The sequence below is a fragment of the Peromyscus maniculatus genome, chromosome 10, assembly GCF_049852395.1.
Source record: "Peromyscus maniculatus bairdii isolate BWxNUB_F1_BW_parent chromosome 10, HU_Pman_BW_mat_3.1, whole genome shotgun sequence".
In the NCBI taxonomy this organism is placed as follows: Eukaryota; Metazoa; Chordata; class Mammalia; order Rodentia; family Cricetidae; genus Peromyscus; species Peromyscus maniculatus.
This window is the reverse complement of record NC_134861.1, coordinates 14,122,501-14,136,329: the sequence shown is the minus strand read 5'-3', so window position 1 is coordinate 14,136,329 and position 13,829 is coordinate 14,122,501. Positions and strand designations below refer to the sequence as shown.

The 13,829-nt window shown below is 38.5% G+C and overlaps 1 protein-coding gene across 3 annotated transcripts in view; it reads right to left on the bottom strand.

The window, feature by feature from the left end:
- The window catches only part of Vwc2 (von Willebrand factor C domain containing 2), a 166,766-nt gene that overhangs the window by 128,570 nt on the left and 24,367 nt on the right, over nt 1-13,829 (bottom strand). For all 3 annotated transcript variants that reach the window (XR_006076374.2, XM_042285617.2, XM_006973026.4), the window contains one exon: nt 12,190-12,319. Coding sequence is in view for 2 of the 3 variants with exons in the window: in XM_042285617.2 (XP_042141551.1) it covers nt 12,190-12,319 (130 nt within the window). In the remaining variant the exon portion in view is untranslated. The remainder of the gene's footprint in view (nt 1-12,189; nt 12,320-13,829) is intronic.

Here is a 13,829-nt window from a genome sequence, read left to right as displayed (position 1 = left end):
TTTTCCATCATGTTAATAAAGACTTTTTCTACAGTTTTCTTTGGTTTATGGTACACTGCTGTAACTTTGTGAGCATCAGAATCAATGAAAAACTAAATTGGGAAGTGTTCTTTTTTGCCACTTTCTCCCGAGTCAATTTGTGAAGAAGAATTATACTTTTCATTATTTCAGATAATTCACCAGGGAAAGCACACAGCTTGGCTTCTGTCTGTTAAAAAATGTTTTGCATACATATTATGATGAACCAGCCAGCCTCCATCGTAGACTTGAAAGCCATCTTATAATAAAAACAAACTAAGCTCCCTCCTGTTTATGATTAACTCTGTTTCTCAAGGATTGGTTTATGCCCCACCTGTAACCTTAACTACAAATGGTTCTGATTGCCTGATCCAGGAAATGTATTTGTTTCAAAACATTGCAACCCTACCTTTGTTTCAAAAGGTTATTATAACCACCTGTTGTTATGACTACTTTGTTATGACCACTGTGTTATGTTCTGCGCTGTAACCCTGACTGTTTGCTTGCCAAATCCTCCATTTGGAAACCCCTACCCCTGAGCTACAAAAACCTTATCTTCAAGTTGGGCATGACTTTAATCCCAGTACTTAGGAGGCAGAGGCAGGTGGATCTCTGTGAGTTCTACTACATACTACATAGTGAGTTCATACTACAGCCAGAGTTACATAGTGAGACCAAGTCTCCAAAAAAAAAAAAAAAAAAATGAGAAGCGAACAAGAAAACAAACAAATCAAAACCATCTTATATTCCTTACATCCAAGTCTGACTTCTTGAACCCCACCTTATTAGGGAGGCAGCCCGTATACATGAATAAAAATGCTTGCTTTAATTGATTTGGCCATGATGATTTGGATTGTGGTTTTTCTCCTCACATCTTTGGGATTAACATTAATTGTAATTTTTTTTTTTTAGGTATTTGCCCATTTCTTCCAAGTTTTCTAACATATTGTTCCAAAGCTTTTCCTAATATTGCATTGTGGTTATTGTCCATCTTGGAAGGTCATTAGTAGTATCCATATGTCATTCTTCAAGTCTAGTGGAGGGTGTGATGATTTTATTGTTTCAAATAACTTTCATAGCATTAATAACTTGGAGTTTGCATCTTCTATTTAAAGTTATGCTTTCATTTTGTTGGGTTCTGTCTTTTGCATGCTTCTATATGATCTGTTGTTCTGATATTAGTTAATATCAGATGTTTACAGCATATGTTACTGACCTGAGAGATGAATTCTAAGCACTATTGTAGCTTATAGCAGCTTCATCAACTAAAACAGGTGCTTTTCGTTTTGGATCAGTTGCAAGTACATCCCTAAAATCTCTATGACTTCTTCTTCTTCTGACCCATAGGTGATTAAAAAAAATAACAATTTGATTGCCTAATATTTTCAGATTCCTTAGATTGTCTGCTGCTGTTAATTCTAAGTTAATTCCATTGAATCCGTAGTGTTCAAAGAACATACTTTGTGTGGTTATGCCTGTCAAACTTATTGGGAATTGTTCTGCAGCTTAGCAATTGGTCTGTCCTATAGAACACCCATCTGCAGTTTGCAAAAATGAGTCCCTCCAACTTGGCAGTGTATTCACATCTCTAGCAGCAGGTGTATGTCTCTCATAACCCAATTTTCTATCTAGAGTGTCTATTAAATACTGTGTGCAGAAACCTGTCAATATAATGACTTATTTTTCTATTTACCTTTTGAATTCTTCAAACTTATCTTTGGGCTTAATACTGCTAAGAGCATATAAACATTTTATTTTCTCTATTTCCTATGTTTCATCTCTATTTCTCCTTAAACGCTTTTTTTTTTTTTTTTTTTTTTTTTTTTTGGTTTTTTTGAGACAGGGTTTCTCTGTGTAGCTTTGCGCCTTTCCTGGAACTCACTTGGTAGCCCAGGCTGGCCTTGAACTCACAGAGATCTGCCTGCCTCTGCCTCCCGAGTGCTGGGATTAAAGGTGTGCGCCACCACCGCCCGGCAATTAAACGCCTTTTTTAAAGTTATACATTTTCATGTTTCATGCTTATTTTCTTTGTTGATTCTCTTAGTGATCTAGACATTACAAGATGTGCTTTTATTTATAACAATGGGCTCCATGTTAATACTACTTCACTTCACATTTTCAGGAGAAAATTCAGTCTCAAGATCCACAGCTTCTGTTCCTAATGCCCATTTGAGCTGTATAGAAGCTCATTGAGTTGTGTAGACTTTGGATATGGTTCATTTTGGTGTGCAATGTTTTTTATTGGCTTGCAAGATTTTTTTAATAAAAGTTCATAAAATTAAAAAAATAAATGAAAATAGTAACTTATTTACTTAATTCTGAGGTGAGGAATTCCTTTTTTTATATATAAACTAAAGACAGGTACTGTAATGGGACTATGGTGTGAGGAAAGGGTGATAGAAGTCTGGTATGTAAATTGTACTGAGAATAGAATCTCTCTGATGAGTTAGAAAAGGCACCAGTATTCAGAGGCTTGGGAATCTCCAGAATCTATTTCTGTCCTCTTTCTCTGCTCTGTTTTAATGCATTAGAATTATAGATACCTGTGAGATTACTTGTTAGACACATTTTCTCATGATGCACGGGGGCGGGGGGCTACATTTAAATTTTTTAAAATAAAGTAAATCTTATCACCTTTTCCCATATGGCTAGTGCTTTTAGTGCCCTGTTAAAGCTCACCTGTTGAACATCATGAAGATGTGTTTCCTTCCAAAATTATTAGTTTCAACTTCCATATTTAAATCTGAAATCTATTTGGAATTCAGGTTTTCTCCTCCCTTTTATATGTAGTATAAGGAAAGAATCAAGACTTTTCTTTTGAACTTATCTGTTATTCAGTTAGCAAAGCATCATTATTGGATTGCTCTCCCCTTTGCCCAATGTGCCTAAGGATTGGCTGAGTCACATGGCATGTGATCTTTCCATCGTAAGTCCTTTCTCACTCTCTTCTGTTCTGTTTGTCATCATGAATCTCTGAGGCTTCACAACAGTATGCTAATGTCTATGATGTCAAGTAAGTCCTTTTATCTGTACACTCCCAGCTGTTCTTGTATGTTTTTGATTTTATATTTCTGTTTGGTTTTTAGAAATAATCTGTTTTTTTTTAAAAAAAGAGTATTTTTTATTGGAATTCTATTGGATCAGTAGATTCATTTGAAGTAGTTAAATATCTTTTTAAAGTCTGTCTGTTTATAATATGGTGAATCCCTTCATCAGATCTTCTTGGCTTTTTTTCAGTAAAAATTATTATTTTAGATATGGAACTACAGTTTACTAGGATGTACTTCTATTCATTGGATATGTATGATGTTATTTCAGAATGTTGTTTGGAATTAATTTCTATGTGTTTACTGTGGGTACATAGAAAAAATTTCTTGTTGATAGTATTGGGGATTGAGCCTAGGCCTAAGACACTGTAAGTAAGCATTCTACCACTGACCTATATTTATAGCCCTGCTTTTACCTTTTCTTTTGAGACAAAGTTCCTCAGGCTAGCCTTGAACTTATAATCTTTTGTCTCTGTCTACTGGGTGGCTAGGGTTATAGGCCTAGGCCACCAAGCCCAGCACACAGCTGGGTGTTAAACAGTGACCTGACTAAACTTTCTTGTTACAGCCAATTCATTCTGGCATTCTGAAGATTTTAGAAGTTTCATAGATACATCTGTAGACAATGACAGAGTGTTCTTTGATACTTGTACCTTTGCTTTGGTAAAATTGTAGAATGTTGCAATTTAAAGGATTCTCCTTATTGAGGGGCTCTGGATAGGCACCCACACACCTGTATTTTATCCTAGTCTTTCAATCTTCACCATCGTTATGTCCCATTTTGAAATACTCAGGAAAACAAACAAAACTCTACCTTATTTGCTGTCAGTGCTTCTCACATATTCTGTAAAAATACATCTAATGACTCAAAATTTCAGTGTTTACCTTAAAATTTCATGTTTTTCATGCTCATTGAAAAAAACACCTATATTTTCTTATGAAAATAAAGCTGTAAATAACTACTATCAAGTGGCAATGAGACTCCAGGGAAGAAACAAGCTTTATGGCCCATGCTTCTGGTACACAGCATGTTCTCCCTTTGCTCCGACTGAATCCCTTCTCTGACAAGCACAGTTAATCCCAACACTTGGCATCCTTCTTGTAGTTGTACAGTAAGACCACAGCACCCATGCAGAGCTGTTGTGGGATGTTTGTACACTGTGTGGAAATGTAATTGGTAGAATAAAAAGTGGAACAGCCAGTAGCTAGGTAGGAGGTTTAGTCAGGATTTTAGGGCAGAGAGAGCACTATGGGAAGAAGAAGACAGAGCAGCCAGCCAGACCAGGAGGAAGCAACATGAGCAGTACAGAGAGATGAAGTAACGAGCCACATGACAGAATGTAGATTTTTTAAAAAATGGGGTAATTTAATTTATAAGAGCTAGTGGAACAAGCCTAAGCTAAAGCTAAGTTTTCATAGTTAATAATAAGTCTCTATGTCATTTTTTGGGAGATGGCTCATGGGACAAAGAAAATATTGTTACATATGGCATCCAATGTGGAGACTCAAACATCCAGACATAGGACTTGAGAAAGCAAAAAATGTTCTGGACAAGGGTGTAGATTCCTAGTTCTGCAGTCTCTCAGGGCCAGTGCTTGGTGGCATCCAGAGATGTTGCTTCAGGCCACTGCCTGCAGGCTGGAGCCAGCCACTGGCACGATGCACTAAGCTGAGCTGCACAGTGGCTGACATAGCAGTTTAAGATTTGTCTCACTCTGTCAGAGAATGCTGCAGGTGTTTAGTAAAGCCAGGTCCAGACACAGAAAACCTCTAAAAAGGTACTGTATGTTTTAAAAAAATGTGCTTAGATGCTGAAGAAAGAAAAGAAAATGGGTATAGACAGTCATAGAAAATATAAATAGTTTAAAAATAATGAAGTCTTTAAAGAGAGTGTAAAGTATTATAAAATAATAAGCCATGTAAAGATGGGTAATACACAGGGTGTCTGGGTCCTGTATGGTGCTTTGTTTGTTGACTTTGAACTTTTTAAATCCTAATGTACAAAAAAAATAGCTGCTGAGAATCATTGGATTGTGGAAACTGCTAAATTACACACACACACACACACACACACACACACACACACACACACACACATATATATATATATATATATAATGTCTTAACTTCAAAATGGAAGTCAGAAAATACGTTGCATTGGGGTAGAGTTTACGCCTTTGTTTCCACCGGAAATAAAAAGTTATAGTTCTCTTCAAAATTAATAAAGATCAGCTTTGATTGGGGGAGGCCTCCTGAAAATCTTGGCTGCAGACATGAGGGAAAAAGCCAAGAAAGACTACAAGACAGGTGACATATACACTGATCCATTGACACGAGGACAGCTCTGGGACTGGATGAGACATAATAAATCTTGTTGGCTATAGAATTCTCATGACTTATTACTACATGACATCCTTTAATATGGCATGGGTAGAGGTTTGCGTGTAAAGTCCAAACAAACTTATAAAGTTAATAGATGCCTTTTACCTGCTCAAACATAAAACAAAAAAAAATTATCTTTACTTGGTTTGTACACACTGCACATTCCACACTTGTGTTAATGGAGATATATGTTACCTTTAAAAGTTTGTGTGTTTTCAGAAATAAATGACCAAACACCAATAAAGACAAGTAGCCCAGGCAATCCAGCTTCTCAGAATGCCTCTGTTACAGTTTCCTCAAAATTCTGCATCCCAAACAACTTCAAAGCTAGTAGATAAGATGGTCCAGCCTCGTGCATTATTCCAGCCAGGACTTCAGCTAAGCTCTGTACTTTACCATTACATAGAAATTGGACAAAAATGATAGTTAGCTCTCCCACGACTTGATCATTATCCATATTTTCTCAGGGTCCCCTAAAGATGTCATCACCCCTAGGCAACAGAAATCAGTCTAGAGAACATGATGCCCACATATCCTAAGACATGGGGTGAGTGATTTTTGGTCATTTGGTAGGTTATGAATATTTTTCATCACTTGTTTACAAGTTGTTATTGGTAATGGTGAAAAAAAATAGCAAAGGAGATTAGATTCTGGGATCTCTTTCTGAAGGGAAAGGGGAGGTGATATAGTATAGAAATGATGGACTAAAAGGGGGATTGCTGAGTATCCTTTGAAGAACCACTAGTCCCAAAGATTTTACATTAGAATGGATTTTTATATATTGATACAAATTCAAGGTTATTTTTGTTTTACTGTATATATGTTTCTACTCTTGTTTAAGGTATTATACCCATGCAACTCATTTAAAAATGTAATGTAAAGTTTTAGATGTTGAAAACTACGTAGGATAATTAAAGAAGGACAGGTTAATAGTTAGTCATCTATAACAATCAAATTTATAGTCATGTTAGGTATGTTTTCAAGATTAAGCAGAGATATATTTTAAAAGATAGATAGTCTTCAAACACTTCAAATACCTACAGAGTATGACATTTAAAATGTTTTTAATAATATAAGGCTTTCCATGACAGTGAGACACATATGTCTGGGCAGCACCAATTTACTTCAAGAAAAGATGATGGACATTGAAGAACCTCCATATGGAGTTTGCTTTCAATGTGGAAAAGCTAGCCATTTGGGCAAGACTGTCTTTGCCTTGAGTGCTGACAGTATGCTGTTCAAATTGAATGAATAGGACACAAAACAAGGCAACTGATAAACTTTGCCAAGGAAAGGCAAGACAGTCCTACAAAATTCTTGCTTCACAAGAAAGTCTGTCAGATATTCCAGGCCTGTAGGCCAAAGATGGATGCCCAAACATTACAGAGGAACCTTGGGTGACTGTCCAGGCAGCCAGGTGTCTCTGTTGTTTCTTAGTTTTGGAAGTTGCTTGCTCTGCACTTCCTGCTTAATCAGGTAATATTATATCCTTTTCAGATTTTTAATGGGGTTAACGACTAGATAGCTATAGTTACAGTTTTCCTTGTTATCAAATTTAAAAAAACTCACAAAGAGGTATAAAGTTTATAAGTTTGAAAAACATAAAAGCTCTGGGTGGCTCACGCCTTTAATGCCAGCACTTAGGAGGCAGAGCCAGGCAGATCTCTGTGAGTTCAAGGCCAGCCTGGTCTACAGAGCGAGATCCAGGACAGGCACCAAAACTACAAGGAGAAACCCTGTCTTGAAAAACAAAAACAAAACAAAACAAAAAAAAAGAAAGAAAGTAAAACATTAAAATCTTAAGTATTTTTTTATCTAAAAAACTGTTTTAGGATAGTAATATGAATTATGATAAAATGGTTTAGGTATAAAACTCTAGACTCACTAAGATAGGACAGACAATACAATACTTTCTCTGAATTTGTCAAATACATATGGACTAAACATTGCAAACATAATTCTTACTTGATAATTGTTCTTATTGTATATAGTTTTACTATGTTAGGGTTAAAAAATCTTTCCTTTTTATTTAGACAAAAAGGGGGAAATGTGGGATATTTGTATACTGTGTGAAGGTTGGTTCATTGCTGTGATTGTTTTAATAAAGAGGTGAATTGCTAATAGCTAGGCAGGAGGTATAGGTGGGACTTCCAGGCAGAGAGAAGAAGTAGGAGGAAATAATCAGGGCACAGAGGAGATGCCAACAAGATGTGGAGAGGAAACAGGAGGTTCAAGATGAAAGAGAGTAATGCCAAGTGGCAGATTAATATAGATGCGTTAATTTTTTTTTTTTTTTTTTGGTTTTTCGAGACAGGGTTTCTCTGTGTAGCTTTGCGCCTTTCCTGGAACTCGCTTTGGAGACCAGGCTTAGATGCGTTAATTTAAGTAATAAGAGCTAGTGGGACAAGCCTAAGCTAAGGCCAAGCTTTCATAATCAATAGTAGCTCTCCGTGTCATTATTTGGGGCTGGCAGTGGAAAAGAAAGTCTCTACACAGAGCAGAGATCTGATCACTGGTCAAAGCCACTTGCCTATGCAATGCTGACAAATATGCCCATGATCAAGGTACATAAAGGACAGGGTGCGTCCACCACCAAAGAAAGTCTGAGTTCCTGAAAGTCAATACAGCACCTTGTTTATATAGTACCATATATAGTGGGGAACAGTACCATAATGCATTCCTTTTATTAAAAGAAAAGAACATTGAGAGATTGATCTACATAAGTCAAGAAAGTGAATAGATTAAACTGTACTTGATTTATGATCATTTATTTATACTCAAGTCATTCTTGGTTTCAAACTTTTGCTCTTTTGATTTAAGAGACTGACAGGCAGCAACCAAATTGAAATTTCCATTTTACCAAGAAAAGAGCTGTTTAATGCTGTAGGTCAAGTTATACCAGCATGAACACAATGTACAGGGTTATACTTCACTGCTTCATCCAAGCTAAGTCTACTCAAATGTTTATGTTTGCATACAGCACCCACTCTTGATAGTCTATAATCAACTATATATACAAAATAATCTTTTCTTACAAAAACATCATTTTTTGTGTGTAAATTATCCATTAACTTCAGTTAGTTATCACAGAGTGTCCATCTCTGACAGACACAGATTCTATTCTCAAGCAAGAATTTTTTAAGTCAGATTTGACACTCTGCCGAGGTCAGAATATCTTAAAAACAGAGACCCCAAAGTTAAGAACTCTTTGGTGAATAAGGCAAAAAGATCTCATCATAGGTATATAGTTAGACATATTTCAATGTATTTATAGTTGTAGTCCTCAAAATAAGAAGTTATTGCTATTTAGTATAATTGGCTCAAACCTCTTAGTGTGAAGCTTTCCATAAATAAATCTAGTTTATAAAAAAATCATCATACTTCTACAGGTTTTTAATAGGCCCCAAACTATGCCTTGGCTTAATCTCTGTTGCCCCAAAAAGCATACAGGTGAAGAATATGTGAATATTTAGAGGTTTACTATCAGGGCAAACACCAAGTAGACTCTTCCCAAGCCATCACTGCAGTAGTAAAACACAACAAATCTCTGAGTTTATTGTATAGCTCTTATTTTTAAAATACACATTGTTCGCTCAAACAATAAAATTGTATCTAAAATGATAAAAAAATTGAATGCAGATAGAAATAAATTACACTGAATATTTGTGATTTTTGAATTTTACTTTTATTTTTAATTGGGTACTCATGAGTTCAGGTGCTTCAAAAGTCAGATGTATTAGATTCTACTTGAGCTGGAGTTTCAGGCATCCACCTAAAGTGGTCCTGGGAGTGAAACTGGGGTCTAGCTCTGGAAGAATAGCACATGCTCTTCACTGTTGAGCCACCGCACAAGCCCAAATATCTGCAAATTTTAACATATCAACACATGGCAAATAATTCCTTCAAATATCTTTGAAAGGTCTTTGAATGACTCTGTCCCCTAACTGGGATAAATCCTATGGGCAAAACAAACTGTAAGGAAATATTTCTCTATTCAGAAAGTTCCCTATTGGTGGTGGGAGGAAGGGAAGCTACTCTTGTGCAAATGACCACAGTACCAAGGCTACTGGGCCATGCCTTTGCAGACATGACTTGTCTAGGGTGGCCAGTAGGCAAGATAAGAGAGTGAAGCCAGGCGGTGGTGCACATGCCTTTAATCCCAGCACTTGGGAGGCAGAGGCAGGAGGATCTCTGTAAGTTCAAGGCCAGCCTGATCTACAAAGCGAGTTCCAGCAAAGGTGCAAAGCTACACAGAGAAACCCTGTCTCGAAAAACAAAACAAAATAAAACAAAAAGAGAGTGAAAAACATGAATCAAACAAAGCAGAACAACAGGCAAATGTAGAGTGGGTGCCTGCTCACTGGACCCTTATCCTAACTCTCCACTGTTTTTTTACCCCCTGTGGAAAATACACAGGGATTGAAATTCTGACTTCCAAGGCTAGCTAATACCAACACATTGTTACCAATTGTAACTAACGAGAGAAACACAGATTATCTCTGATACTTGGTTTACCAAGCATCTCAGTGTCAGTGTTTAAGCCACTCACTGACTATCATTTGGCTGGAGAAGAGGTCATTCTTCAGCCTCTCTCCCAGCAGGGAGCTGAAGACCTGCCAGCTTTGGCCATCTCCTCGCCATCTGAAGTCCTGACTACAGCCCTTGGCCTTGCTAGTGTACTACCACATATCATCTGAAGGACACTCTGCTAGCCTTATCACCCGCTTCTGTTTCTCCTTCTTCAGTCACATTCTCTTATTGTTGATTTTCACTAGTAAATTATTTCAACTCCCCACACACTACTTCACTGTTATAACATTTTTTTTAATTTATTGTTTTACATTTTAAATTAAAATATAATAATTACATCACTTCCCTCTTTCCCTTTCTTCCCTCCAGATCATCCAATGTACTCTTCCTTTCAACTCATCCCATGCTCCCCCCATGCTCAAGTTGATAGCCTCTTTTTCTTTGGTTATTATTATTATATACATATATGAAACCCATATGATGTTCATATTTATGTATATATGATCAAACACACACACATGTATCCCACTGAGTTCATTTTTGTTCTTTGTGCATATATAGTTCCACGTAAAACCACTTTGTATTAAACAATCAGGAGGCTCATCAAGCCCTTGGAGATGCTAATTCTTCTTCCCCCAGTAGTCATTAGTTTCCTGTAGTTCTATTTTACATTCTTTCTTAAAAGAACATACTTGAGGGACTTTAGAAATGGTTCATGGGTTAAGAGGACTGACTGCTCTTCCAGAGGACCTTGGTTTAATTCCCAGCACCCACATACCAGTTCATCTCCATCTGTGACTCTAGTTTCAGGGGATCTGACACCCTCTTCTGGTCTCTGATGGCACCAGACATGCAAGTGGTGCACAAACATGTGTACATGGAGCACAATGTCTGTACTAACACAAAAACAAAAAATACTCTTGACTTTCAAAAGTTTCTTCATTCTCATCAAATGGAATCATACCTCATGGTCTCTTCATAAATGCACCACCAGTCATACATGAAACTTTGTAACCCTTTTCCTTGAACACTATTCATTTGCAGTCAGGGCTGAATATACCATCCTCCACAGTTATTCATTTCTAACACGTTGACCTTGCCCTTTCAGGTCTTTCAGGGCTACCCATCTTCAACGGAAACTTCCTTTCCTCTTCTACTTATACATTTCAAGAGTTTCACAATGTGTTGAAGGGAAGTTTATGTATGTGCATATCCCTGGTCCAAGTTTTAATGGAGTTCCAAGACTCTCAAAATTGGAACACAACTGGTACACCTATATAATCATGAATGCAGATCTAACCTGCTGCCTATAAAGCCTGTGTCACAGAGCCATCAAGCATGCTCCAGAAGCACACAAGTTTACAGACATCACAAATTAGCCCTGCAGTACTCACATGTGCTCCCCTAGATACCTATGACAAACTGTAAGTCAATATAATCCAGAAAGCCCGGTCTCCCATAGGGAAGATACTGAGACATGGAAGCACTGGCCAGCTCTCCTGTCTCTGTTCTCTTCTAAGATGCCTTCTATGTCTTCAACAATCACCCAATTGAGTTGTAATCCCCTGGTCTATTCCAGTGAGAATACACCTTCATCAAACACCCTCCTAGAGAGCCACACCCATATGGCCCTAATAGCTTCAGGTACAAGAGTAATTAATTAATGCTTCTTATTAAGTTAGGCAAGCGTTCTTCCTTGATAACGACTTCCAGTTTGCTTCTTTTCATAAAGTGGGTCTGGCTTTTTGTGTACCAAGGATGCTCCCTGGGAAAAAGAGAGACCTCTCTTCCTGTCTAATTTGCTTTTGAAAAATATTCAATTATGTTTCTGCTTTAATTCACTTAGTGATGAAAAGTAAATGAGCCCAACAAACGTGTTTGATTTGTCTTGGAAACAGAAACAGCTTTACAAGAACAAACGAAGTTAAATTAAAATAAGTGATTCTCCACTGTGGCAGAATGGAATTTTCCCCTCCAAACTTCATCACATCTATGAAACACAAGGCAGACAAACACAAGGTAGAAACACAAAAACAAAAATGCCTTGGTAAGCAGCAAGTCTCACCTGCACCCACCCCCATAACTACAGATGATCTATGTGATGGGGCCCAGGCATGGCTATGGAAATCATGCATGACCAATAATATTCCACCTTCATAAGCAGAGTGGCTGGGACTGCCAGTCACACTGTCCCGATGGGTGTTCCACCTACCGTTTTTGCAGATGGGGCAGCACTGATCAGGCTCGTACACGGGGTCCACACATTCCGTCTGGGGACACGCCGACACTGTGCACAGCACTTCACCATTGGCTTCACAGCGGCACCGCTCACACGGAGACACCTGAGACACAAGCCCATGATCAGGGTCACACCTCCCACAGTCCTTACCCTATAAAGTCATATCTTTATTTTTATGAAGGTATGAAGACACCCAGGTGTTTTAGGGATGACATTTTTTAAATGCCTGGTCCCAGTATTTTTTCAAATGTGGACACAAGCTCCTGCTGCTGTTGCCTGAGGTGTAAATAAAGGCATTCACTGGGGCTACCCAGCGGCTCAGCGCTCAGCTCTAGTCAGGGCAGCACTCACTGAAGGGACTTCTTTAAAAGCATCTTTTGAAGAAATATTTCTGTTGCTTCCAAAATCAAATTACTACTGATTTCTTGCTCAGCAAAGCCTTACTTTTCCATAGCCCTGTCAACTCTACACTTAGTCTAGCATGGATTGTTCCCAATATTTCTCAGAACAGGGCAGACAGGAAGAAAGGAAAGCATAAGACACTCACATGGTCCTCCGACACCAGAAGCCCCATACCAGGAGCTGCATGACCTTGATATCTCAGAGGTCTTATAGCCACACTAAGTGCCCTCCTGAAATGGTTGGCCCTGTACTGGAAAGGGACCTGAGACTTAGAGGCATTAGGCCCCTTGCCTTCACCAGATATCCTAAGGGATCAAGGTAAGATGCCACAGAGGGCTCTTGAGTGGAGGTCTATGCTGCCTCCCCCTTCTCCAGTTCAATGTCTCACAGGGTCATTCCTTCATGACATCAGTGGTACCATGTTCTTTGGGAACCAAGGCTTTGAGAGGTATCAGGGTCTCTCTGTTTGTCTCTTTCTGTCTGTCTCCCTGTACCCCTCCCCCGTGTGTGTGTCTGTTTCTTTCTCCTTCTCTGTCTCTTTGTGTGTGTGTGTGTGTGTGTGTGTGTGTGTGTGTGTGTGTGTGTGTGTGTGTGTATGTGTGTATGGAGAGAGAGAGAGAGAGAGAGAGAGAGAGAGAGAGAGAGAGAGAGAGAGAATGAGAGAGAGAGAGATATTAAACATTTCACAAAAGCCCAGAATAAAATGTTGGCCTAGTTTACAAGTTAAAACCAAGTTTACAACAATATAAAGGCACAGCTTCAGTTTTAAGAAGTATTTTTGGCACAATGTAGTGTGGGAGATTTTGTAATGTTTCTGTGGTTGTCATTGTTTTCCTCTGTTTTTCCTGGCTAGAGCACTGCGTCTCTGTCTCCAGAGCAGATGTAGACAGCAAGCAACATGAAGAAAATATTCTGAGTTTTAAGAGCAAAGACCTTGAGTTGCAAGAAAAGCAGTCAAGTGCATGTCAGATCCCTTTAACTGGAAGGACTTCAGGCAGAAGCCAAGAAGCCCAGATGGTGTGGATTAGAGATGCAGAGCCATGCTGCCCCAAGGAGCAGAGCCTCCCCAGCTTATGGCGGTAGAGTTAGCAATGGGCAGGGAGGTCACATATCTGCATATGTCCTTAGGAAGCTGCTCCATAGCTAGGCACCCACCCTTCACCTGGGCCATGCTCTAGGGAGAGAGGAAGAAGCTTAATGTGGGATGGATT